Here is a 26,626-nt window from a genome sequence, read left to right on the forward strand (position 1 = left end):
CTGCCTAATTTGCAAATGACTTGGTTACTGATAAAAGATGATAAAACTTTGATGTGTGTTTTGTTTTTTATATATACACACTTCACTAAAGAGAATCTGCAGTCACTTAACAAATTAGCATCCATAACCAATTTACCTTTCTATGTTAAAGGGGCAATGGAACAGTCAAACTATCCAAATTACTCTGTACCCAGCACTAAGGAAAATCTTACCATATAGATATATATATATAGATATCATCAGTATATAAATGAGAGCTGGGGCTCTGTTTGCAAACTGAGAGATCAGCATTTCAGCTTTTATTTCCAGGTATTTACATCTAGATCTGATAAACAACTTAGAAGATAGCACCTTTTGTAACGGAACACCCAATTTTTAGGTGAGCAAAAGTATAGGAACAGATGGACTTCAAATAGATTAAAGTGAATAATACTTCATATTTAGTTGCAAATCCTTTGCTTGCATCGAGCCTGCGATTCATTGACATCACCAAACTTTTGGTTTCTTCTTTTGTGATGTTTGTTTCGGGGGGTTTCTCCCTTCAGTCTCCTCTTTAGCAGGTGAAATGCATGCTCAGTAGGGTTTAAGTCTGGAGACTGACTTGGCCAGTCTAAAACCTTAGTTGACACTATTTTAAAGCCTACCAGGATGCCCGAGAGGTTAAGGCATTCGACTTACTGTAAGATCAAATGGACAGTTTGTCCTTGTTGGTTTGAACCCCACTCCTAGTACTGCAACAAATGGTGGTGTGTCCCAGCTATGAAGGTTCTTTTGCTTGTTTTCACAAATTCATTAAAGTTCATCTGCTTCGGTTTCCACTGACTGCAACTCAACAAGATTGCAAACCAACAAACAGCCTTTGATAAGAACAGCAGATGAATTGTGAACAGTCACAATTTGTGCGAATAAAGTAAAAAATAACATTTCTGAGAATAAAGTCAGAATTATTACGAGAATTCTGAGAGTAATTCTGACATTCTTTCCGAGAATGATTCTCTATAACTTTAGAGTTTTATGTCTATACAGTTAGTATAATATAGGCTATAGTCTATAATAGACCTTGATATGAGCCCTTCAATATGAGGCCAGAAGATGACGTCTGGCACACCTGCCACTAAGTTAAATCATTACCAGCTGTTCTTTCTTGCTCTGATTAGGCTACTAGTCTAATATTTATGGCTCCTTGTCACAGAGTCTTTGCTGAGTTATTGGTTTGCTTGCCATACTCTGTACCTGAGACGTCTCCAGTTAACTCTCGACCTGTCTCCAGTGTCCTGTTCTGCTCTAAACTGTGACATCTAGCCTGTCTTGGTCTTGACTGTTAAACCAAACAGTGTAATTTATGTGTTTGTGCTGGGGGATTGAATTTGTCTTGACCAGGCTGCCATCTGCAGGACAAGGACGGAAAGAACATCTGGCTCAAAACTAGTTTTGAACCATTCTTTTGAACTAACTAATTTTGTTCAGTATAGCCCTACAAGATACCTCTTAGTCTAAGAGGTCTCTTGTAGGGCTATACTGAACAAAATATAAACACTTGTTTTTGCTACCATTTTTCTCGAGTTGTAAGCTCTAATACTTTTTTTAATGCACACTCTTATTATTCCTCTCACATTTTGTTCACAAATTAGTTTAAATGAGTGTTCTCCTTTGCCAAGATAATCCATCCACATACTGAAGGTGTACCTTGGGCTGGCAACTGCACACAACGGAACGGCCTTCCAGCGGAATCATGGGAAACGTAGTCTTTGGAGGAGAATGGATCATACCAATCCGTAAAGTACGATAGAAATGGTGGATAAGAAACGCATTACTTTTTTATCTATCAATGCTTCATAGACAATGGGTTATTTTAGTATATTACATTTTGTATACATTATCCAAACACGGATATCAACGATAAAGACGAGGATCAAGCTAACTGTCCCCCCCCCTTCCTTACACATGAATACTCACGGCCCGTTTTTACAAGTCCTCTTCTACCGTCGGATTACAGCCGAGAGCACGCAAGGGACAGTCACCCGGCTATAAAACATCGATTAAAACCCAGAGTAAGTGCAGTAAAGTCGTATTTCACCATATGGTTACAACATAAAACGTGCTGTTAGTAAAGCCCAGAAAATGTTTGAAGTTGAGAGTTTTTGGGTGCGCCACGTGGCTGTTTGAACGAGAAGTTAGTTGGTGCCGCTGTCAAAAGAAACTCGAGTGGAAGTGCCTGGGTGCAACAAGCAACAGATGACATGCAGCAGCACGTTAGCTATTCTTTCACAGTAACATAATTGATCTCTCCATAACATATGGACTTGCACTGTTTGTGATATTCAACTGCCAGTTCATGGTGACATATTTCACTCGAATTGTTTTTTCCCCCTCCTATGATTAACGTTTTTTTTGCTGTGATTTTGTATTCACCTGAAATTCGAGTACCATACATAGTTCTATTTCATAAGGGTTTGTAAACATTTATGTAGCGTTGGCTAACGGTTATTCAATGAGAACTTTGTATTGTCTCTATTTCTCTACTGGGCATTGGGTTATAAAGGCTGCATCAGATTCCCATTCCAGCACCAAAGGTGAGTGTTGATGTTGAAGCTGCTTTCCAGCTAGCGAAGCTAATTGTATTGTCAACTTGTGTTGTGTTGGGAAGAATTTATGGACTGACTGCTTTGGTCACGTTTGCTTTGTTATTTTTGTAAATATTTTATTTATTTATTTAGTGGCTGTTTTTATGCATGTAAACTTGCTGTTTTTTGGTAGTGATGTTTGCACATTTGTCTATGGACTATGCTGTTGTCTGAGACATTTAGAGAATGCTTTTCAAGAAACTCTTTACATTGACTTTTGATGCTTTTAAACCTTCTAGAAGTTATATAATTAGAGTAATACATACTTTTGGATTTCAGTATTCCATTCCACAATAGGTAGCCTACACTATCCTCCAGCATGCCAAAACAAAGGTGAGCCAAGCATTGAATAAATAATGTGCTTTTGGATGCTTCCACAAGAAACATCTTGTCACATCACATATAATACACAAACACAATCTAACCTAAAATATTGGCCATTTTCACCAGTCATTTGTGTTGCCCACACAGCATTTTGCATTTTTTTATTTTTTTTTGCTTCTTTGGATATTGAAAGTCCAATGTGAGATTGATCAATGAACTTTTGTAACTTTATTTTGTATTATTATCATGCAAAGCTTCTAAAAGCCTACACAACTAAGCTCCTCCTGAAATCTGTGGTTCGATCTGCAATTTACACTAAAGAGGCTAAGCCAATGCTGTATTATTTAAAATGTTATATCGCCATTCACATTTTCAGATTCAACGTTAACTGATCAATCCTCCGTCTCCTTGCCTGAAGAGACCACATTGGCATCACCGTATCTCTTTTTTTGTTTCCTTTGAGCTTCACAAATCGCATCCTCTGATCCCTTTAACCAGACAGTTATCTGTGATACTAACTTCACATTGAACTAATGGCTCCAGCTTCTACCTGTTTCTCTCCTCATATACCTGACACAAGGTTGAGTACAGAAGAAACCCCGTTAATTAAGCAATGGATCAGACAAGCGGCCAGCATGGAAGAGCCCCTCAGAGTGCTATACCGGTGGGGGGGTTCATGCAGGGTAACGGCCCCACTGTGGAGCGAGCGAATGGAGACGACATCCACTTGGGCAGGATGCGGCGGCGTACCCGCTCGTCCCGGTCGGGGAGCCAGGGCTCTGGGGCTGAAGAGGAGGGGTTGGGCTCCCCTATGGAAGGGGCCGGCTCCTACGGCCAAAGCCCCATCCTGCGGGGCACGCAGGCAGAGCACAACTACCAGCGCAGGTTCGCTAGCCATAGCAATGGATCGCCCTCGTCCTCTCCAAGGAGCCCAAACACCAGAGGCTCCTTCACCGCCCGCACCATGACCTTCCGCTCCAAAGGCTCGTACGGTCAGCAGCAGGACCAGGAGGACCCGTCCCACCCCGTTACCACGGTCAGGTCCTCTGGTACCCCCCACCGCCAGCCCAGAGGGGGCCGCAGCCGCACCTCCTCTGAGACCGGCCAGGGGGGCAGGGGCAGCAGGGGGCCGACCCACAGGAAGAGGGGCCTTTCCGAGACCGAAAGCTGGCCCAGATGGGACAAGTATGACACCTCCCTCACTCAGGGAATGGGAGAGACATGATGTTGTCTGACTTGTTTTCAATTTATTTTATTTTTTTGTGTTCTTGTCTGGCTGCATTTTTGTTTTGGTCCTTTTTTGAATTATGCTAAGTTATGTTGTGACAATTTTATTTTTGTTCTGTCACACCGCTGTTGTACTCTTCCTGGGTATTCATACAGTAGAGTACCTCTGCTATAACTATAAGGGGACATGTTGGTGGTACTCTTCCTGGGTATTCATACAGTACCTCTAGGGGGCATGTTGGTGGGCCGTTGCCAACCTTTTGTTCTATAATCCAGAGTTTGCAGACGAGGCAACTCTGTTTCACATTGGCTGAGGAATGGAATGTGTAGATGCCTATCTGCTGCAGTAATCTGTAGTATATGAACCCTAGGCTATTTTCACCCCTTTCTTTTTTTATTGGTATTTTAACACTCTGACGTGGCCTAACTGATGCCTTGCTTATTCTCAATTGTCACATTATATGTTTGATGGAACTTATTTGTTCTGCTTTGTTTTGTCTCTCCCTATTCCCACCACAACCCAGTCTGTGGCTCAGCATGCCGTTTGAATTGTAACCTGTCATCTTCATCGTCCTGGTCCCGCCTCTAATTAAGACATGTCCTGTCACTCATTTGCTGTCTTGATTGCTCTCTGGCTATAACGATATTAATACAATCTGTCATTATAGTTATTATTATATAGATAATATACTGTCCTGTATTGATCATTGTATTTGTATTCATATCAGATTGTCATACACAGTAACAATGCCTCTAGTCTAATCTTCACTAACTCTGTACCCCTCCTCCCTGCTTCCCTCCTCAGTACCAACATGAGTGGACTGCAGTGTCTTGCCAGCGAGAACATTTGGTTCGATAAACATCGCTATGATGAGGCGGAGACGCGCTTCTACGAAGGAGCCAATGGCCCCGCCACACAGTCATACCAGGTACACACACACACACACACTTGCACACTTGTTAGTCTTGAAAGGACTTCTTCACCTTTCTTTGTTGGTTCTGAAAAGAGAAGCTCCCTGGTTTTTTAGAGTTGGGACATTTTTTTATTTAGTTGTGTATTTTTGGACATGTACTGTACGAGTCTGAGTCCTAAAACGATGATACCTGTTGTCTGTCAGGCTCACAGTGACTCCACTCACCAGAGCCCGCCCTCTTTGTAGCCCTGTACTGCGGCCATCTTGGACGTCCAACGGCGCTCTCCTGCATGGCACCGCCTCAGCTCATGTTGCGTTGTCAGCGGGCGCACAGCGCCCCGCCAGTCATCGGCCTCTCGCTTTAAGTGCGAGTTACATAATCGCCGGTCACAGCGCTCACCAGCCCGTTGCAGCTGTGAGTTAAGCCACTCGATTTAGAAGTGGCTCAGCTGAGTGAGAGGGGTCAGGTAGTTTGGCAGCTGTCTCTGCTTTTCAGGCTGTCCAGAGCAACAGGGGCTTTACAGACTGTCCAGGGCAGCAGGGGCTGTCCGAGTTACTGTACAGAACTGGACAAGAATGGAAAATGAGTACTCTATGATCATTTCCAGGTCTTTAGAAACTGGGGGATAGCACAAAGTCAAGTGTTGACGTTGTTCAGCCTGAATACACGTATGTGTATTATGTGTTTTATACCCGTCAAAAGTTTGGACACACCTGCCATGACCTAAAAGCATATGCTTGAAATTTGTTTCTTAGACAAATATAAATAGTGAAGTTGATGGATAATTTCCTCCCAATACCTTTGCATCTCCATCAAGGAAAACTGCAGCGAATGTTGAATTGACACTTTTTGGGGGGGTCACTCCATAATCCCATGTGTGTTATTTCAGACTTTTGATGTCTATATTAGAGCTGGGCTCGGGCTGAATTTTCCTTACCGAACCCGACCGAGCCCGTCACATTATTAGCCGAGCCCGGCCCGGCCCGACAGGTGTCAATTGATAATCTGTCCGAGCCCGGCCCGAACCCCCTCCCTGATTTTTTTTTCCCCCTCGGAGCGCAGCGAGCGCATAATTCAATGAGTCTGTCCAGCCTATAAACAGCCCTATATAATCCCAAACCAAAATCAGTCCTCGTAATTCAAAGCAGTCAATGATTAATACGTAATGTACAAAGCAAAGCACCAAACAGCCTAATTCGTGCGTGCCGTGCACTGCCCACACAGTCCCACATCGCTGAAAGAAGTACTGCACGGTGTCTGCGACACCAGCGCTGATGAGCCTACACGCAGCTGACTCCGGGCAGAGCAGCAGAGTGATGTCTGGGCGTGTTTCATTCGATGCCTTCAGGTGCTTTCATTAACGTAGTAAATTAGCTCAGGAGCTGATGATAGATTTTATTTGAAGGCAAAAACAAGTGACTGATTACGTGACCGAGCCCGGCCCGAGCCCGAACGCGACTTCAATAATTCTGTCCGAACCCGGCCCGTAAGTCGGGCCGGGTTCGGGTTCCGAGTCCGACGGGCCGGGTAGCCCTGCTCTAGTCTATATGTACACATTAAGAATGCTAACCAACAAGTAACCAAAAAAGTCTAGCCAAAATAGGTCTGGAATAGGTGTGGAATATTGAAATGGAAAAATTGCAACCATGGATCGTGAGAGGTGCAGGGTGGCTTGTCATCTGGGGATTGCTTTCCGTCCTATCTGCTGCCAAAAGGTGTCGGGACATATTTTGACCCCTAACCTTCACCTTGCTGCATCAGGCACAACTAGATAAGTGTATTTGCTGTTGCATGTGTGTGTTCATCCTTTGAGTTTGTGACGAATTTAGAAGGAACAGTGTTTAAAACAAAAGAATATTCAAGTGCAAAACAGTTTTGGGCATCATAGTTCCCTTTGAAAAGCTTCAGATGATTGGATTACAGTATGACTGAAGGTAGGGTGTGGTGTGGTGTGTGTGGGCCAGCTAGCTTGCTTTTGTCTTTTGTCTGTCTGCCATGCTGCTCTCTTTCTCCCCCACTGCCCCGCCCCCACATGCCAGCAGGAGGGAGGAGCTAGTGCCATCCTGCAGGACATTGCTAAATACCGACAGAATATCCAGCGGTCCCTCGACGGAGTGAGTACTGTACTGTAGATGAAGCGCGGGCCGACCCCCTGTAGTGGCAGTACTGTACTCACTCATGTCCGTGTACCAGCCCTTAAATCGGGGGAATAACTGTTAAGATGAAATCGTTTATAACACCCAATGATGATTAAAGTTTAAAGGACCAGCTCACCCTAAAATCAAAAATACATATTCTCACCTGTAGTGCTGTTTATCCATCTAGGTTGTTTTGGTGCGAGTTGCCAAGTTTTGGAGATAACGCCTAATAGAGATGTCTGCCTGGATAGCACTCTGCTTGTGGTGCTCAAAGCGCAGGAAAAAATACATTTGAAAAACTCAACAGCAATGTCTCTTTGCAGAAATCATCGCCCAGTTACTCAAGATAATCCACAGACCTTATTGTGAGCCGTTTCATGTAGGAACTATTTTCTTTCGACCGAACTACACCCACTAGCTGCCTGCTAGCTCCAGTAGCTGCAGTTTCATGTTGGAACTAGCTAGCAGCTAGTGGGTGTAGTTCGGTGGAAAGAAAATAGTTCCATCCGTGAAACTGCTCACAACAAGGTCTGTGGATTATCTTGAGTAACTGGGTCATGATTTCTGGAAAGAGACATGGCTGTTTGAGTTTTTCAAATATATACTGTATATATATTTTTCGGGTGCTTTGAGCACCACAAGCCGAGTGCCATCCAGTTCCATTGTATTTGAGAGAACGCAGAAATCTCTACGACCGATACCTCAAACTCTCAGGCGAGAGGGGAAATATGTATTTTTGATTTTAGGGTGAACTGTTCCTTTAACAACAAACTCCTTTTGTGAGGGTTTAGCTTTAGTGTAATTCAGTCCCTGAAATGGTCTTAACAAACAATACACGAATGTATTGTTTTTCCTCATTTACAGTAAGCTGTACTTGACATTGAAAGTGCTGTAGTGGCTAAAGTGCTATTCTTCCTCATCCTTCCCTTCACCTCTGCTTACTTGTTCTCACATCTTCATTCTATGCATTGTCACGTCTGCCAGTCATTTGCTTGTGTGGGTGTTTCCTTTTAAAAGCAGTGGCATTACTCTGTCAACTGTCAATTGATCATTTTTGCACAAAGTAACAGTGATTTATGACAAGATTTTTTTTTTGTCAGTAGCGCCTGCAAACTCTGTTACCAAGTCAATATTTCTAAGTGGATGCATGACTTTATAAGAACCACGAAGGCTACTCTGAGAACATTGTTCAGAAATGTATTCTCCGTGCAAATCAACGGCCATTTTCTTCACGGCCTGTTTTTCTATAACCCTTTTCAAAATGTTGTCTGATACCGTCCCGTCTCTCTTCCACAATTCAGATCGATCTCGATCCCATGACTCGTGACTGGTCGTACGCGCCGAGTATGAAGTAAATGTGTAGCATCTGGTATCTACCTACAAACCTCTACTTTTGTCTTTGTCTTGGTCTTTTGTCCTCGCGCTCTACTCCCCTTCACCTGAACCCTGTGCAACAATGGGTGCAGGTGAAGTCGGCCCTGCAGCCAGCCAAAGGGCGTCCGCAGAAACGGCAGCACAGAAATGTAAGTCGTCCTGGAGCCCCGTGCATGGCTGTGCCAGGCCACCAGGGGTCCCTGCCTGGCTGGGCCAGGCAGAGGCAGCCAGGTCTGGGCTGAGCTGCCTGGAATGGAGTGTGCTGCTCTCTTATCACCGCTCTAAGATGCTTCATCTCTCACCACCATCCCACCAACTAAGCTATATCATATTGTTGGGGCCGCATGTTTATGTTTATTTATTTTTGCTAGATATTGTTTGTGATCACGATTATCAGTCACAGTCAATGATTTGGGAAAGAAAAATATTTCACTGCACTTTTGGCATTTCTAACAATTTACGATCATCACCTACAGTGGACCGTCAATATAATTTAAATATCCAGTGATTATTAACTGTGGAAACTGATTGGGCATCCCTATATGATAGCATTGTGCATCCCTATATGATAGCATTGTTGTATCTGTGTGATGTGAGTTTTCCAAGCTTAAATAAAAGAAAAGACCATCTGCATGCTGGAATGTAAATATTTGATTTGGGGCGAGGGGTTGATCGTAACATCAAGAGTGTGTGTTGGTGTTGTGTCCAAATCATCATTTTGTAATAGATTTGAGCCTTGCATGGCATTGTGCTATATCATACCTCACCACTCAATATCATACATGCAAATACATTTATTTATTTATTTTTGCTTGCTTCTTCACTTCAGACTGGGACAGAATCTCAGCCCGGATGAAATTCCACTTCATTGCCATGTTGACCCTGGCTTGCAGTATGCTGCACAACACTTTGTAATTAATGTGTTTGTCCACAGTCGTCCTCGCATGCGGGAGGAGACCAGGAGTTGGTCTCGCGCATGAAGAGCCTGGAACTGGAGAACCAGAGCCTGCACACACGTAAGTGTGCCATTCAGTTGGTCTCATGTGTTGTGGGCTAGTGTCACACAGTATTCACGCTTGTCTTGCTGCTTGTCAGTGGTGGAGGATATGAGGGCGGCCCTGCACAAACTCGAGTCCAGAGTGACTGTGCTGGAGAAGACCCCAGGAGCCGTCCCACGTGCAATGGTAGATAACCGAGAATTGATTACCCATTTCAGTATATTTACAGAACTGATCTAGAGAGGCTACATCATTTTCTCCATTGGAAAAAGACAGAATTAACTCATTGTAATGGCTATCTATCTTTGTGTTGTTGCTCCCAGGCTGCTCCAGTCCAACAGGTAAAGGCTCCAGTCCAACAGGTAAAGGTGGAAAATAGTGGTGATGAAGACGACGATGACGATGACGTCGACCTGTTTGGCAGTGACGAAGAGGACGATGGCGAGGCAGCACGCATCAAACAGGAGCGCATTGACGCCTACGCTGCCAAGAAGTCCAAGAAACCCGCCCTCATCGCCAAGTCATCTATCCTGTTGGACGTCAAGCCTGTATGTATCCCTGTAGCAGCCTGTATACTTGTTTTTCTCTCTCTCTCTTACTGGGACCTACTGGTTTTGACTCAATCTTAAAGGGCAATTTCGATACTTTTCAATCTTGACCCTATTTTCCTAACTTTGTGTCCTAAGTCACTAATTGGGGCATTTTTTTTTTAAATGGTGCAGTATTGAGGAAGATCGCTTCAGCTGGGCAGCTGCAAAACAGGCTGCAATGTACATTCACTAAAAGTGCTCGTTTTTGCAATTGACAGGCTCGGGTTGCTATACGTGTCTGACAACATGGAAACAAGATCAAATAAACATGTTTGCCTTTCGCTTGATCTATGGTAGTCTGTTTGTAGCTGTGTGTAAGCATTGAGTTGTTGCAGGAAGACAATGGTGAAAACTAGAGATGAAACAATATGGAAATTTCATATCACAATTATAGTAACCAAAATGATCATGTTATCAGTATTATCACGGTATTGTTAAAATGTGCAGAGAATGTTCAAAAAGTACTGATACATTCACTGAAATCATTTTTCCAAGTTTTATATTGAAAACTCAGGCCCAAAAAGTACTGATGCACTAACTGAAATCATTTCACCAAGGAGTCTGCACCTGGGAGACTGTTGCTAACTTTGGTTGATGATGGACAGTATTTACTGTGTTTGTGCTGTAATCACGGTAATACGGTTTTAATGATAATGAAAAATGTAAATGGTACAGTTACCATAAGGGAATTTGATCATGGTCTATCATTAAACCGGTTATTGTTTCGAAACTTTCTAGTCGGAGGGAGGACCATCCGGAAGGAGTTTGTACACAACAGACATTATAGCTTTAGCTTCTTTCCAACTGTAACTTCCTGCAACAACTCAACTCTTGCGAGAGTTGGACCTAGACTTCTTCTGAATGAGACTTTGTTACACACAGCAACAAACACACTGGATCAAGGAAAAGACAAAGGAAAGCATTAAATTTCTTTTGTTTCCATGTTAGACTTATAACACCCTATTATAAAGCCCTGTCAAGTCACGCAGACACAAAGTGAATGCATTAGTCCATTCTTATTCAGCTGTGATGTACATCCACTTTAGATTAAGTATCCAATGGGCTCTTCCCCCTTTTGAAAATTGTCTAACACAAAGTTTTGAAGAAGTCATAGATTTTTTTGAATTAATTTTTCATCCAGCCAATTACTTGTCAACTGTTGGTGGATCTTTTTACATTCGTGTTTTGAAAGAATAAAAACCTACATGGCAAACTTCTTGATTATAATATAAATAACCAAATGGTAGTTGTAGACGGCCAATTTTAATGCTTCAGTAAAAAATAGACCATTTCAACAAGCGCATCATGGAAATTGCACTATCTGCTCTGTGTTGACTTTTGGCTTGTGAGAGACGGTATTGCTATGCGATTGTCAGATTAAATAGCATTGCTTCATCTCTTTTGTCTCTCCACCACCACCTCTGTGCTCCCTCAGTGGGATGATGAGACGGATATGGCCAAGCTGGAGGAGTGTGTGCGCACGGTGCAGGCCGACGGGCTGCTGTGGGGGGCGTCCAAGCTGGTGCCCGTGGGCTACGGCATCAAGAAGCTGCAGATCAACTGCGTGGTCGAAGACGACAAGGTCGGCACAGACATGCTGGAGGAGGAGATCACCAAGTTTGAGGACTACGTAAGTTGCAACCACCTCTACCTTGATAGCTATTGAGCACTTGCTAAGATGTAACTGATAACACAAAGAGGAGAGTCATATTTTAGAAAATAATGGGAGTTAAATGTCCAAAAATAAATTGCATCCCTGAGTTACAGAAAATATTCACAGCGTGTTAGTATCTGAAATTACATGTTATTTATTTTTATCAAGTGTACCTGTATAAAAGTGGCAGAGGAAATCACCTTGTGTCATGACACAAAATGTCACACATAAATTAGGCTTGATGTTCAGATAAATTCATACAAATGTTTAATTTAATGTTTTCTTCTTCTTTAATTACAGGTCCAGAGTGTGGATGTTGCTGCCTTCAATAAGATCTAAGCGCCTCCTCCCTGCTTCACCCCCTCCTTCCTTCACCAAAGTGTTGCTGCTGCTCTCGGCTTGCACGGTTCTCAAGTAATAAAATACTGAGCTTTGAGCACACATATAAATACATCTGTCTTTGTTTCCATACATTACTATTTGTAATTAAATATACTGTACAAAATGTTATTTGAGAACTGCTACAAGAAATCCAATCAGCCAGGCACTTTGAAAGAGCACAGTTTCAACGTAGAGCCCAACCCCACCCAAAACCCCGGGTAGAGGGGCTGGGTGAACACAGTCTTGACTTTATGAAGGAGAGTCATTGTATCAGAAACATTGTAGAAAGACAGAGTCCCACCCCTGAAGTCCAGATACACTCCTATTCTGTTACAGCAGGGGGCAGCGATAGCCACGCTGTCCTTGTTGTGCTGAAATAAGCCGGTTGAATAGGAACAGTCCAGGCTCCAGGATTTGGAGTTGTGTCCCAGCTTGCAGTCGCTCCCTCCTCCACTCCTGTTGATGCCTTTGTAGCAGATGCCGATGGAAACCCCTCCGGTACCGGCCCATTCCACCTCCCAGTAGCAGCGTCCGGCCAGCCCAGCTCGACACAGCACCTGGGCCCAGCTGCTGAAGCGCTCAGGGTGGTCCGGGTAGGGCTGCGGCTCGGCCCCCGTGGTCACACCTCTTCCGGAGAGGCACAGATAGGGGTTGGCGGTGTTGGGGTCCAGGGTTATGTGGTTGTAATCTGGACACAATAGATGGGTATTGTCAAACAACGGTTGGTTATTTGGATCATAAAGAATAGTCGATTTTGTTAGGATTATAAAATAATTATATTCACATTGTAGGAAGTCATTTCTTGTCCTTGGCTCTGAGCTGTATGGTATTTCCGTGTCCCTTACTGTCGGGAAGAGGCAACGGGTAGATATTGAGATGACAGAAGCAGTCAATCGAGTCAATTTAATCACAACAGATTAAGTAATTGAAACTACCTTTAGTTTTTGCAGGGGTACTTTGACTGGTTTGACTGGATTCCTTCAATGAAATCACTACAAATGCAGAGAAGCAAAGATCTGTTATTCACAAAGAATGATGTATACAAAATGACAAGCTTTCATTTTGATGTGTAGATTAATTTCAATACAGTTTGTAAGATTTAAAAAAAATGCTTAAAATGAAAAGTTGAAGATGGGGAATTTCCCAGCAGTAGAACTGAAGAACCTATTGTCAAAATGTGTTCTCTTCATTTTAAGTCCAGGGGATTCTGTTTCCATCTTTTTTGGGGACATTCATTTTGATTGTAAGTGATCCATTGTGGAGGAGACATACCCTTCTCAGATATCCTGTTGAGTTCTCTGTCACACACTTCCTCCAGGCTGTCTTTCAGACCAGCCAGCGCTCCTCTCATGCTTTTGTACATGAAATATGGAAATGCGTCAGTACTGGGCAGCTCCACTGTCTTTGTAGGGAAATGCAGGGACTTGCTCTTCTACAGTATCATGGAACACAACCAAATGAGAGACCATAAAAATGAATGTAGCTACATTATGGGCATGATATAACTGGGGATGTATTCCAGACAGAAATTTGATAAATGCTCTGCCAAAAAACACAATACTGGGGAGGTTTACAAATGGGTCATATCACAGGAATATAGCATTCATTGCATTAAATGGAGGTTTTCAGCTGTTCCCCCTTCCCCAGCAAGCCCAACTCTTATGGGAACCAGACCATAGAACATAGAACCAGACCATTTACCCCTCAAGAAGTTTTTCTGAGATGAAAAACACCTTTGATAAATCAGGAAAGAATCACTTTTTAGGTCATTGAAGCTTTTTGTCTTAGTTATGTAAAGTTGTGGAAACATGATTTCACATCAGAGCCACAATGGGACCTTCAACTCTGCACACAAAATGATATTTACTGAATGAGGCAAGCTATCAAATTTAACTTCCATTAGATTAAAAAACTTTTATGTTTGTTTTCGCCTTATTTACCGTTATGAGGCCCACAAAATAAATCCTGCCCACTAATGAGCAATCCTGTCGGCTCATGTTGCATACCTGAAGGAAAAGGACGTGGTCCTCGTCGTGTGAGAGCCTCTCCAGCTCAGCATCCCTCCTCTTCAGCTCGGCTATCTCCTTCTGTATCTTCTCCAGCATCTCCTCAGCCTGACAGATAGCCGTCTTCTCCTGGGCCCTGATCAGCTCCCTCACCTCGGAGCGCTGCTTCTCTATGGAGCGCATCAGCTTGGAGAAGATCCTCTCGCTCTCCTCCACTGCTGCCTCTGTGGAGTGCTGTGGACAATATACGTAGTTTTAGGATTTTGTGAATGATGCACACCCTGCGATTTCATACAGCAGGGCTATTCAACTGGCGGCCCGAATCCTGGTTATTATTTTCTGGTTATTTATGAATGTTTTTCAGTAGATGCTGTGATGTAGCCACAAGAAAGGTGCAATATTAATGTTTTTCAGGGGTGGCGATGTGATGTAGCTTATCAAGAAAGATGCATTATAAATGGTGTTTCAGGAGATGTGTGATGTTGCTAGCTATAGGTTCTAAACAAGAAATATGGTTCAAATGTTTACAGTAGTTTTCCTTTCTTGCTGCACTACAATGTTACAATGCTGTGAGACAGAGCTAAACACAAAAGATGCAATATTAATAGTTTTTCATGAGATACTCCGTATTTAATATGAATACCAATACTAATAATAGAAAAGGAGAACATACTGAATAATGACATCACAACAGTATAATCCTAATGTTAATTGAAAATTAAATATTCTTCTAAATATGGATAAAAGTCCAAAAAACATAAAATTTTCTTCGACGCTGCCCTTGCGGGCAGCGTCGAGATTCCATTCCTTACAGCACCCCCTACTTAATAATAGTTCCAGCGCGGCTGCGAAAATGTGGTGGCGCATTGTGTCAAGTGTACATATAATGGCTCGGGGAACGGTCCGGCCCCTGGCCCCTTAGGTTTCTGACAATGCGGCCCCCTGAACAATTTAGTTGAATGGCCCTGTCATACAGCATGTGACAACAGTGTGTTGGACAACTCACCTTGATGTATCTCACAACATATCTAAGTTCCTTCTCAACCTCCTTCAATTTCTGTGCAGACTTCAGGGAGGACTCCTCCAGCTTTTTCTGAGAGAATACAGAAGATGAGTATTGCATGGTATGCAATTTCAGTACAGTTTTAGCTCAGACAATTTTGAGGCGGACATCAAAAACTGACTGCACTGGAAAGCCTGTTGGTCTCATCAGCCAAAACCTCGGCCAAATAACTTCCAAGCACAAGCTACAGGACCGGGGCTCAATGTAATACATTTTCACACTCCCCTGTATTTAATTTTTGAAATGCTAAAGCCTCTAGCATTATATACATCCTGGACTCTAAAGACACATAAAGACTAAAGACTCTGTCATAGTCACAATGCTTCATCACTGTAAAAAAGAAGAAGATATTCTGTCCTTTACCGCTCTCTGAAACAGGATCATACAGCATTTAAAGATATTAAAAGGCAGAGAGGCAGTGGGAGGCGGGCCTCCCCAGGTGGGCTCCAAGCTGTTTTAGGGGAGGCTCAGTGAATGCAACTTAGTTATTATACATTATTAGTTATGAAAAGGAGATCACATATAATAAGCCTAAATGTGTGTGATTTGGTTAAAGAGAGTTAAGAGATACAGTAGTTTGGGGGGATTTGACTGTTTTTCTCGCCTTCCCAGAGTCAGAAACTAATAAATGCCACCAGACACTTTTCTATATGTAGTTTGAAGTATGTCAAACAGCAATATCAGGCTATCTTGGCTTAATTGTTGGGTGTTTATGGGATCAAACAAGATACTCATGATCCAATAAGCCTCCAGGAATTGAGTAAGGGGAGCACCTTTTTCCAAGCTTTATCTGGGAGGGGGGCCCAGTCTCAGACTTTGAAACCCCCTCTCTCAACGTTATTGTCTGATCGATAGATGTAAGAATTATAATGAATGAATGAATCCTAAAGTAAATAAGCAATATATATTTGAACACACCTGCTGTGCTGCTCTCTCATCCATCACTGAGACCATGTCGTGGCCCTTGTGTCGCTCTTTGGTGCACTGAGAGCACACACACTGCTGGTCAGTGCGACAGTACACCCTCAGTAGTTTCTCATGCTGTGGACACAGCCTCTCCCTCGGCTGATCCAAAGCCAAGATCAGCTTATGGCCCTTTCCATGAAAGCGTTCCTCATGGACCCTCAAGTGAGACTCGCAGTAAGACTCTGAGCACACAAGGCAGGATTTGAGAGCTTTTCCCTTTCTGCCTGGGCAAAGGCCACATCTCACTTCCTCTGGTTTGGCCAAGTGTTGAGCTGCGGCTTGGGATCCAGTCCTCTGGAACTGCTGCACCACCTCGGCCAGAACTGTGTTCCTGCTCAGCGCAGGTCTGGGGTTGAACTCCTGCCTGCATTGCGGGCAGCTGCTGCAGATCCCCTTCTGCTTGGACCTATTCCAGTAGTCTCCAATGCAATCCAAACAATAGCTGTGTCCACAGGGAATAGTCACGGGGTCCTTCAGTACATCCAGACACACCGAACAACTAAACTGGTCTTGTTCAATTGAAATAGTCGCTGCCATCTCGTACTCTCACCAAACAGGAAGTGAAAGACAGACGGAAAGATATAGGCGTGGCCCACAGGTGTGCAAATTACTGGTTCTCAGGTTTCACCTTGCACCATGTGGCCTCAGGCTCCAATCAAAACCAGCGACAGGGAAACTTGTTGTCCCAGGTAAAGCAAATGTCAACTGAATCACTTGATTACATAAGAGACAAGTCCAAATAATTGCATAGTGCCATAAAATGCTTTATGACACTTCACCGCTTCTGCAAAAGCAGCATTGTCTTAGTGTGTCGAGTCAACAAAACCTGTTATCCCAGTTCTACATAGGACACCCAATAGCCCGTATTTGCTCAAAATACAATGAGAGGTAAACCAACCCCTATGCAAAGAAGCAGCACTCATGAGAAAGTCAAGTTTGTACAATTCCGTTTGCTTTTTTAATGTCAGCATGTCACAGATCATATCTTACACTTGTCCACGAGCAATGATTGGTACAGACCTTTGGTAAAAAAGAAAAGAAAAAAGAAGAGAATTAAAAATAAAAGCGTAGCTTTATAAAAAAAACTAAAACTCACAAATGTAAATGCTGTTTCATTTGCAAATATACTGAAATGTGATACAGTAAGGTAGGTGAGCTCTGTTTTTGTGCTGCTTAATTTAAAGTGTAGTTAAGTTAATGCATGGCCAGACAGTGTGGTCTTCAGTGGCACTGTGCATGATGCTTTCCTGTTTCCTTGTCTCTTTCCCACGTGCACTAATGCAAAGAAATGATGAAATGTGAAGAGTACAATTCAGAAGCATCACTGCTGGTCAGGGAGGGGATCAGGAGCGGACAGCACTTTAGTGTCATGACACAGCACTTTAGTGTCATGACACAGCACTTTAGTGTCATGTATTTGCCAGGCCAACATGGAATCTCGATGCCTATTTCCTCCGGGGGTGCGAGCGGCGCTGCAGGTGCCTCTGCCTGGATCCCGTGGAGAGTTTGGAGCCTGAGCAGACAGAAGCGGAATTACTCAGTCATGAGTCATTAATAGTAATACAACTTTTACCAGTGTAACAAATTGCTATTTCAATTTCAACAATTATAGTTACAAATCAGGAAAGTGTTATGCCATCAACCCCTCTAAATATCTGCTTGTGCCGATATTATTCAAAAACGACATCCCCACCGCAATCCCCCAAATAAGTTTTGTCAAGATTGGTCTTCATCTGGCATAGGCCAGATGAAGGTTGCTTTGTTTAGTTCTTAAGGCTCAAGGTCGATGTCTGACACCCTCAATGCCTTTCTAGTAGTCCCAGGCTTAAAACTAAAGGTGACTGGTAACGGGTTAAGGTAACAAGCCAAGGTGGCTGGTAACTGGTAAGGTAACAAGCCATGGTGACTGGTAACTGGTAAGGTAACAAGCCAAACACTGGCCGTGACATGCATGAGTTGCTCATTGAAAGCATGTAAAGTGAACTCTACATGAGGTGTTTTGCTCTAGAGCACATTTGCTTTTTGATAAGGGCTCCATTTACCAAATGGTGAGATGACAAAGCCTCCAAACGTGGGAACAGCAGGTCCTGGAGCGAGGAACGTGGGAGCAGCAGGTCCTGGAGCGAGGAACGGGTTCAGAGGGCTCACAGGCCCTTGGTCTAGGCCAGGTGTCACTGCAAGGACACAGAGAGCAAACATTGTTACTGTAGTGCAGTGTCTCACCGGTCCAATCTGACACAGACAGCAAACACAGTGTTACTGCAGTGTCTCGCCGGTCCAATCTGACACAGACAGCAAACAGTGTTACTGCAGTGTCTCATCAGTCCAATCTGACACAGACAGCAAACAGTGTTACTGCAGTGTCTCATCAGTCCAATCTGACACAGACAGCAAACAGTGTTACTGCAGTGTCTCATCAGTCCAATCTGACACAGACAGCAAACAGTGTTACTGCAGTGTCTCATCAGTCCAATCTGACACAGACAGCAAACAGTGTTACTGCAGTGTCTCATCAGTCCAATCTGACACAGACAGCAAACAGTGTTACTGCAGTGTCTCATCAGTCCAATCTGACACAGACAGCAAACAGTGTTACTGCAGTGTCTCATCAGTCCAATCTGACACAGACAGCAAACAGTGTTACTGCAGTGTCTCGCCGGTCCAATCTGACACAGACAGCAAACAGTGTTACTGCAATGTCTCATCAGTCCAATCTGACACAGACAGCAAACAGTGTTACTGCAGTGTCTCATCAGTCCAATCTGACACAGACAGCAAACAGTGTTACTGCAGTGTCTCATCAGTCCAATCTGACACAGACAGCAAACAGTGTTACTGCAGTGTCTCATCAGTCCAATCTGACACAGACAGCAAACAGTGTTACTGCAGTGTCTCATCAGTCCAATCTGACACAGACAGCAAACAGTGTTACTGCAGTGTCTCATCAGTCCAATCTGACACAGACAGCAAACAGTGTTACTGCAGTGTCTCATCAGTCCAATCTGACACAGACAGCAAACAGTGTTACTGCAGTGTCTCATCAGTCCAATCTGACACAGACAGCAAACAGTGTTACTGCAGTGTCTCATCAGTCCAATCTGACACAGACAGCAAACAGTGTTACTGCAGTGTCTCATCAGTCCAATCTGACACAGACAGCAAACAGTGTTACTGCAGTGTCTCGCCGGTCCAATCTGACACAGACAGCAAACAGTGTTACTGCAATGTCTCATCAGTCCAATCTGACACAGACAGCAAACAGTGTTACTGCAGTGTCTCATCAGTCCAATCTGACACAGACAGCAAACACTGTTACTGCAGTGTCTCACTGGTCCAATCTGACACAGACAGCAAACAGTGTTACTGCAGTGTCTCACCGGTCCAATCTGACACAGACAGCAAACACAGTGTTACTGCAGTGTCTCACCGGTCCAATCTGACACAGACAGCAAACACTGTTACTGCAGTGTCTCACTGGTCCAATCTGACACAGACAGCAAACAGTGTTACTGCAGTGTCTCACTGGTCCAATCTGACACAGACAGCAAACAGTGTTACTGCAGTGTCTCACCGGTCCAATCTGACACAGACAGCAAACACAGTGTTACTGCAGTGTCTCACCGGTCCAATCTGACACAGACAGCAAACAGTGTTACTGCAGTGTCTCACTGGTCCAATCTGACACAGACAGCAAACAGTGTTACTGCAGTGTCTCATCGGTCCAATCTGACACAGACAGCAAACACTGTTACTGCAGTGTCTCATCAGTCCAATCTGACACAGACAGCAAACACTGTTACTGCAGTGTCTCATCGGTCCAATCTGACACAGACAGCAAACAGTGTTACTGCAGTGTCTCATCGGTCCAATCTGACACAGACAGCAAACACTGTTACTGCAGTGTCTCGCCGGTCCAATCTGACACAGACAGCAAACACAGTGTTACTGCAGTGTCTCACCGGTCCAATCTGACACAGACAGCAAACAGTGTTACTGCAGTGTCTCACTGGTCCAATCTGACACAGACAGCAAACAGTGTTACTGCAGTGTCTCACTGGTCCAATCTGACACAGACAGCAAACAGTGTTACTGCAGTGTCTCACCAGTCCAATCTGACACAGACAGCAAACACAGTGTTACTGCAGTGTCTCACCAGTCCAATCTGACACAGACAGCAAACATTGTTACTGTAGTGCAGTGTCTCGCCGGTCCAATCTGTCAGCATGCCCTATTGTGCTTACTTCAGCAAACACTATCTTGACTAAAAACAAACATGTTGAGTAAGCTGTTTGTGTCATGCCAGTAATGTTTTTCTGCTTTTTGTATACGAAACCATTTCATAACTTTACTGCACAATGCATTTCAAATATTCTGAAGATGACAGACAATACTGCTTCCTATAACAAGATAGGTTTCAAAGTTAGAAACCTGTCATGTCAAAAAAAAAACACGACATTAGCTAGAATTCAAAAGTGCAGCATACAGTACACAGACACTCACCTAGCGTTGTTTCCATTTCATTGATCATTTCTAAGCGGACACCAGGATATGGAGAATCTACAATCACCACATCCCTCACTAGGAAAAAAAGAGAAAGACATAAAAAACAGATAAATAAGGATTACAGTCATCTTAGTTCAAATTGGCTAAGCGGTGTCTGTCACAATTTGTGATGGAAGGGATGTCATCAGTGATGTCACTTGAGCAATTGTGATCAGTGATGTTACTAAAGCAACTGTGATGTCACTCGAGCAACTGTGATTGCCCAACTGTGATGTCACTCAGGCAGTTGTGATGTCATCAGTAATGTCACTCAGGCAGTTGTGATGTCATCAGTGATGTCACTCGAGCAACTGTGACGTAGTATGAGCCATGGCACACAGTTGCACGATTGAGGTGGGTGGGCGATGTCTGTCTGTCTGTCAGTCACGATTTTGGGAGCCTGCGGGGCGGGCAATTTCCATAACTGCAGCTATGGCACATCATCTCCAGAGTCTCCAGCCTAGGAGTCGAGCGCACGAGATTCCTAGTCTATGTAAAAAGAAAAAAGAAACAAATATGACCCGTAGTATATGGCAAAAGTTCTCTACCTTTCTCGTAGATGCCGACGAATCCTCCCTGGCAGACTTCCTGCAGCAGGCTATTAAAATCGGCGATGGCTGTCATCGCCGGGCCGAAGGAGAGGTTGGGGTCAGCAGTGACTGACGGTACGGCTCCTAGCACAGGTGGAGCTTGGAGGGACTGGCAGCTCTGGAACGACAAACAGAGACCAGGAGGAGATGATCTACTGTCTGATGTGTGTGTATGGGGTTAAGTAAGGCTTAAAACTAACTTTTTTCAAGATTCAAGATTTTTATTGTCACTCCGTGGTACAAGTATCACGTGTGAAATTCTTGTGCTGTAGACTCCGTTTACAACAGTACAAATATAACAGGGCATATGAGTGCAAAAACAACAAGAGACACAACAAGCAATAAGGCAGTAGAGTGATAAGACAAGTCAGAGACAGTGGCATATTCACTGCACATAGGTGCACGTCATGTGCATACTTTAGACGTGCTTAAACATTTTAAATTCGACGTATACGACGTACAGGTGCTAATAGCATATACCTAATTAAACATACAATTAAACATTAGACATACATAATGGTAGCAGCTACAGTACGGTACAGTACAGCTGCTACACTATTTGTGTATTTTTAGACTTGCTTTTAATACCAAGGAGGAACCCTTTCCTATAACACACTCTGGTTTCACAGACAGGGAATGAGCCTAGTCCAAGACTGTGGACTTTTTCAATTGATATCTCCATTGAGTGTTGTATTTAGGGCTCAGCTTAATCCCTGTCTGTGTAAGAGACACTTTTCGTTTCGTCTGTGGCTGGTCAACTAAGTTTGAAGATGTTTCGTCTGTGGCTGGTAAACGGGAAATCTGCTCATTAGAATAGATGAAGAGAAGAGCGCTGCGTGGACTTAAAAATATGAGAGCCAGGTGCACGTGGATGGGTTAACTTAAAGTAGTTAATAGAAAAATAAAGTTTGTTTCCCGCAAAAAAAACCTTTGTGGAGAGTGGAAGAGAGCAAACCTTAAAAAATCCCACAGCAACACTGGTCTTTGTAGTAGAAATTTTTAAAAAAGCCTTTATTTTAAACATGGCTATAGATTAAAAAACACCAACATGTTTCTGCTCACACAGGAGCCTTCATCAGGGAGTAAGAGGACATGTGACTCTAAGACAGCCCTTATGTAGACAATCAGCAAGATTACATCATTGGATGGCCATCCAATCAGAATTCCACAATTATGCAAATAGGGAAAGAGAAAATAGTCATCTTGGTGCTTAAAGGTACAACAACCCAATACAGGTCAAGAACCATATAGAAAAGATCACATGAAAGTTTAAATAGGAATTGCAACAACATTTACAGCTGGCATCGACTTATACCAGAAATAACCAAAGCATCAGCACATGTGACAATATTTATCACTGAAACAGATGTTTAACACCAGAATTAGCCAAAGCGTCAGCATAGAAACAATGTGGAGCATATTTGCTCTTTTAGTCAAAAAGAATGGGTATCCAATAAAATAAACAAAAAATAAACAAAAATGGAGAACCTCAGACTTTAAGAAGAGGAGATCCATTGGGAAACTCCTTCAAAGGAAGGGGGAAAAGTCAAGATCATCATTCAGACCAGGAAAAGTAGTGGCTTTCAAAGTGACTATCCAAAATGTTTCTCTTTGAAGGAGGTGTTTGACTCTGTCTCCACCCCTGACAGACTTCGGGATGACTTCAATGGCCATAATTCTTAAAGAGTTACAATTAAAAAATCTGCTCATGTTGTGTCTGTGGTTCATAATTCAATCTGATGATAGTTGAACAGTGGCATTACCTGGAGGAAATGGATGTGGTCCTCAGTATGTGAGAGTTTCTCCAGCTCAGCGTCGCTCCTCTTCAGCTCGGCTATCTCCTTCTGTATCTTCTCCAGCAGCTCCTCAGCCTGACTGAGCGCCAACTTCTCCTGGGCCCTGATCAGCTCCCTCACCTCGAAACGCTTCAGCTCCATCGAGCGAATCAGTTCAGTGAAGACCTGGTCGCTCTCCTCTGTAGCTGTCCGAGCAGAACGCTGGAGAAGAAACATGCAGCGACCAAGAAAATGCGTTAGTTTAGGGTGTGTCTGTAATCTATCAATCAAGCTTTATTTCAATAGCACATTAATGACCCCCCCCCCGCCCCATATCGATATACTGTATACCACAACATGGTTCACTGTTATGTTTATATATAATTTGGTGTGATAGTGTCTTGTAATCCCATGTGGGATGGGCCAGAAATGGCATGACACGGAAAAAAAAAACTACCGTAACTAACTAACTACCGGTACACAAAATCACATAAATCAGTACGAATGTTCATCCCATTGAACCGAATGGTAATATTCTTACCATACCTCATTTACTGTAGTTTTTAAATAAAATGTGTTTGCTATCATCAATTTAGACTGCAGAATTGTGTCACTATATCCCCAAATCACCATATTGCCACAATAAGATTCCATTGAAAGACGATAAACGATAACATCCTTCACTTACGTGTCCTATTTTGGGATGAAAAAGGTGAATAATTTGTTTAAAAACTTTGGTGTGACACCCCACAGGTCCATAGGCAGACCTAAATTAGCAATAGTGTGGTGGTAAATGATCGTAAAAAGTCAATGCTGTGTGTGGGCCAGATTGTTTAGGTTTGTCCAGATGTAGATACAACTCTTTCTCAGAAAGACTTTTCAAACAGAACCAAGTGCAGTATGAAAGAGCTAGGAGGGCATGATTATCATCTACTTTGTCATCTACAGTACTCAGTCAGTATCGGAGCGAACAGGGTCTTGGCACTTACAGTAAGAGACAAAATGCCTTGTCTCAGCTCCTGGACCACTTTCTCTCTCTCCTGGATTCTCTGCAGAGAGCTTAGCTTCATCTCGCCAAGCTGACTCTGAGGAAAATGTTGTTCATGTTAATTGATACGAGTGAAAACACACGTGCTTCATGTTGCTTTCAATGCAGATGTAATGCATAAAATGGAATTCATTAGCTGTAACCTTTATGAAAACAGAACTAGAGAATGATTAATGTTAGAACGTGCATACAATATTAAATATAATATCAAAACAAAACTATAAATCTCCCTCCGCTTGAGTTGGATTTGCGTCTTCCTCTATCTCGATGACGCTCTCATAGTGGCGGACTCGAGGGTCCGCGCTATGGAGCATACCAGGGCGGTGACAGATCACCTGCAGACCCTGCCGTTTTTGGTGAACTGGCAGAAGAGTTGCCTCGTCCCAGCGCAGATCGCAACCTTCCTGGGGCTCGAGCTGGACTCTCGGGCCACTTGGCTCTCGCCAGAGCAAGCGTGCCAGGTTGGTCATTCGCACCGACGCCTCCCCCTGGGGGTGGGGCACGGTGTTCAGAGGCCGCTCGGCGTATGGCCGGTGGGGAGCTTAGGAGCTTCACCACATAAACGTGCTGGAGCTGGAGGCGATTCGCCTGGCTCTGCTTCACTTCCAACGGCTGATATACGTGGGCGCCATGTTCTGATCCGTTCGGACAATACGGCAGCAGTCGCCCACCTGAACGAACAGGTCCGCGGCGCTGAACCAGTTAACGGCGGGGATTCACCCGTGGGCGTATCCCCGTCTCCTTTCGCTGTCACATGCCTGTCTGCAAGGGCGTGACTCGTGCTGTGCAGACGGTGTGGGAAAGGCCACAGGAGGCCAAGCCGCTTGCGCTAACATGGCTCCTTGGTCTACAATAGACGTCCCGCCGCTTGCTGGAGCTACACGTCCAGCAGGGGCATCACAGTGGGACAATCACAGTGGAACAGAGAAACAAACAGAGCCCCAGCTCCCATGTATGTACTGATGGATTTATAGGTCACACCGGGCCCGGCACACGAGGGGGCGCCAGGGGGCTTTGCACCCTCAGTTCAATTTTCTGCCCCCTCACTTTTTTTTTTTTTAGGCTGCCGTTTCTGCAGTCTTCATCAAATTTTATCAGTTTAAGTTAATGTAGGCTACCCCTATAAACATAGCTCTGTTGTTTCAGAATTGGCATGGAAGCACTATTTGCTGTGGTTTGGTTGTCACAAGGGCAGAAAGACGGAGACAACGCATCTGATCACTTTATTTCTTTAATTTAATTAACCTGGCACTGACTGGCTATTATTTTGTTTCGTTTTTGTTGATTTTTGCAGCAATTGTTTATTCTATGACTTTTCATAGACATATATGTTCAGAGTGCTCCAGACAGGTCCCACATTTCACGTTATGCAAAGCTCAGCTCTATTAATGCCTTAATCTGCTGCTGTGAAATAAATGTTTTATTTGATTTTGAATAGTAGTCTTTCTTGTGTTGTTATTGCGCTTTTCAGAGGTTATTATGGTTCAAAAGTCCAGAAATAGGCATAGCGGGTACAGTATAACCTGTTTTACGATATAAAAACATCAGCCCCCTCCCCAGTTATAACCAGTTATATAATGTAATTTAATCGACGGGTAGTAGAAATCGACAGAACACCCGGCCCTGGGTCACACACCAAAGGAGTGCAATAAACTCAGTAGTATCACACAAGTCCTCATGGGAATAATCAGCATGGCCTTACTGTATCTACTTTGCTTAATCACTCACAGCTAACACAAGTTAGTTACCTGCTTCTCCTGTATTGCAGTCTCGACCAGCACCGTGTCGTGGCCGTTGTGTTCCCCTGTCTGACTCTGACACAGGTGGCAGACACAGCAGCTGTCCGTGCGGCAGTAGTACTCCAGCAGCTTGTCGTGGTGGGGACAGATGGTCTCCCGGAGCGTCTTGGAGGCTGGGACCAGCTTGTGCTTCTTGAACGCGGCCGACTCGTAGTGCGGCTGCAGGTGGGTGTCGCAATAGGAGACCAGGCACACCAGACACGTCTTGACAGCTTTGTTTTTCCTCCCAGTGCAAGCATCGCACTCCACGTCCTCGGGTCCGGCCGGTGTCTGCTGCTGTGTCACGGACGTCGTCGTTTGTTGAACTCCCATGTTTTTGAATTTCTCCACCACGTCTGCCAGCATCGTGTTTCTGCCCAGCAGCGGCCTCGGGTTGAAGTTCTGCCTGCATTGCGGGCAGGCGTACACCGCGAGGAAGTCGTCCTGGTCCCAGTAGTGCTGGATGCAGCCCGAGCAGTAGCTGTGCCCACACGGGATGGTGACGGGCTCCTTCAGCACGTCCAGGCAGATGGAGCAGTTGAATTGGTCCTTGTCGAGGACGAGTCCGGGTTGTGCCATTATGATTGTTGAAAAATACTACTGACGTGGACGCGAAAATATGGGAGACAGGCA

The 26,626-nt window shown here is 44.0% G+C and overlaps 2 protein-coding genes across 3 annotated transcripts; one reads left to right on the forward strand and one right to left on the reverse strand.

The window, feature by feature from the left end:
- Positions 1–3,539: 3,539 nt before the first annotated feature.
- LOC310792087 (elongation factor 1-delta-like) lies at positions 3,540–12,301 on the forward strand. 2 transcript variants are annotated; one of them, XM_083653798.1, is made up of 8 exons: positions 3,540–4,133; positions 4,981–5,104; positions 8,695–8,751; positions 9,537–9,618; positions 9,698–9,786; positions 9,924–10,148; positions 11,626–11,820; positions 12,145–12,301. In XM_083653798.1, the coding sequence occupies exons 1-8, from the start codon at positions 3,562–3,564 to the stop codon at positions 12,181–12,183; spliced, it is 1,383 nt and encodes a 460-aa protein (XP_083509924.1). In that variant the 5' UTR covers positions 3,540–3,561; the 3' UTR covers positions 12,184–12,301. The 2 variants fall into 2 exon arrangements, with proteins under 2 accessions (XP_083509924.1, XP_083509925.1); XM_083653799.1 differs by lacking the exon at positions 8,695–8,751.
- A 79-nt stretch (positions 12,302–12,380) lies between these two features.
- On the reverse strand, positions 12,381–26,626 carry LOC310792346 (E3 ubiquitin/ISG15 ligase TRIM25-like; the record flags this gene model as incomplete). Its single annotated transcript, XM_083654067.1, has 14 exons — positions 25,964–26,626; positions 24,157–24,252; positions 23,156–23,389; positions 21,351–21,510; positions 20,761–20,838; positions 18,303–18,434; positions 17,729–17,773; positions 16,213–16,805; positions 15,238–15,324; positions 14,232–14,465; positions 13,498–13,657; positions 13,161–13,217; positions 13,010–13,069; positions 12,381–12,913 (listed from the first exon to the last, which is right to left on the reverse strand). The coding sequence occupies exons 1-14, from the start codon at positions 26,570–26,572 to the stop codon at positions 12,381–12,383; spliced, it is 3,078 nt and encodes a 1,025-aa protein (XP_083510193.1). The 5' UTR covers positions 26,573–26,626.

This window comes from Poromitra crassiceps (genome assembly GCF_964638095.1).
Source record: "Poromitra crassiceps genome assembly, chromosome: 17".
In the NCBI taxonomy this organism is placed as follows: Eukaryota; Metazoa; Chordata; class Actinopteri; order Beryciformes; family Melamphaidae; genus Poromitra; species Poromitra crassiceps.

Excerpts from the sequence above, each read along its gene's own strand:
- LOC310792087 (XM_083653798.1), top strand. The coding sequence starts at position 3,562 with ATGGATCAGACAAGCGGCCAGCATGGAAGAGCCCCTCAGAGTGCTATA. Across the intron at positions 4,134-4,980 it reads AGCTGGCCCAGATGGGACAA|TACCAACATGAGTGGACTGC; the intron begins GTATGACACCTC and ends TTCCCTCCTCAG. Across the intron at positions 11,821-12,144 it reads TCACCAAGTTTGAGGACTAC|GTCCAGAGTGTGGATGTTGC; the intron begins GTAAGTTGCAAC and ends CTTTAATTACAG.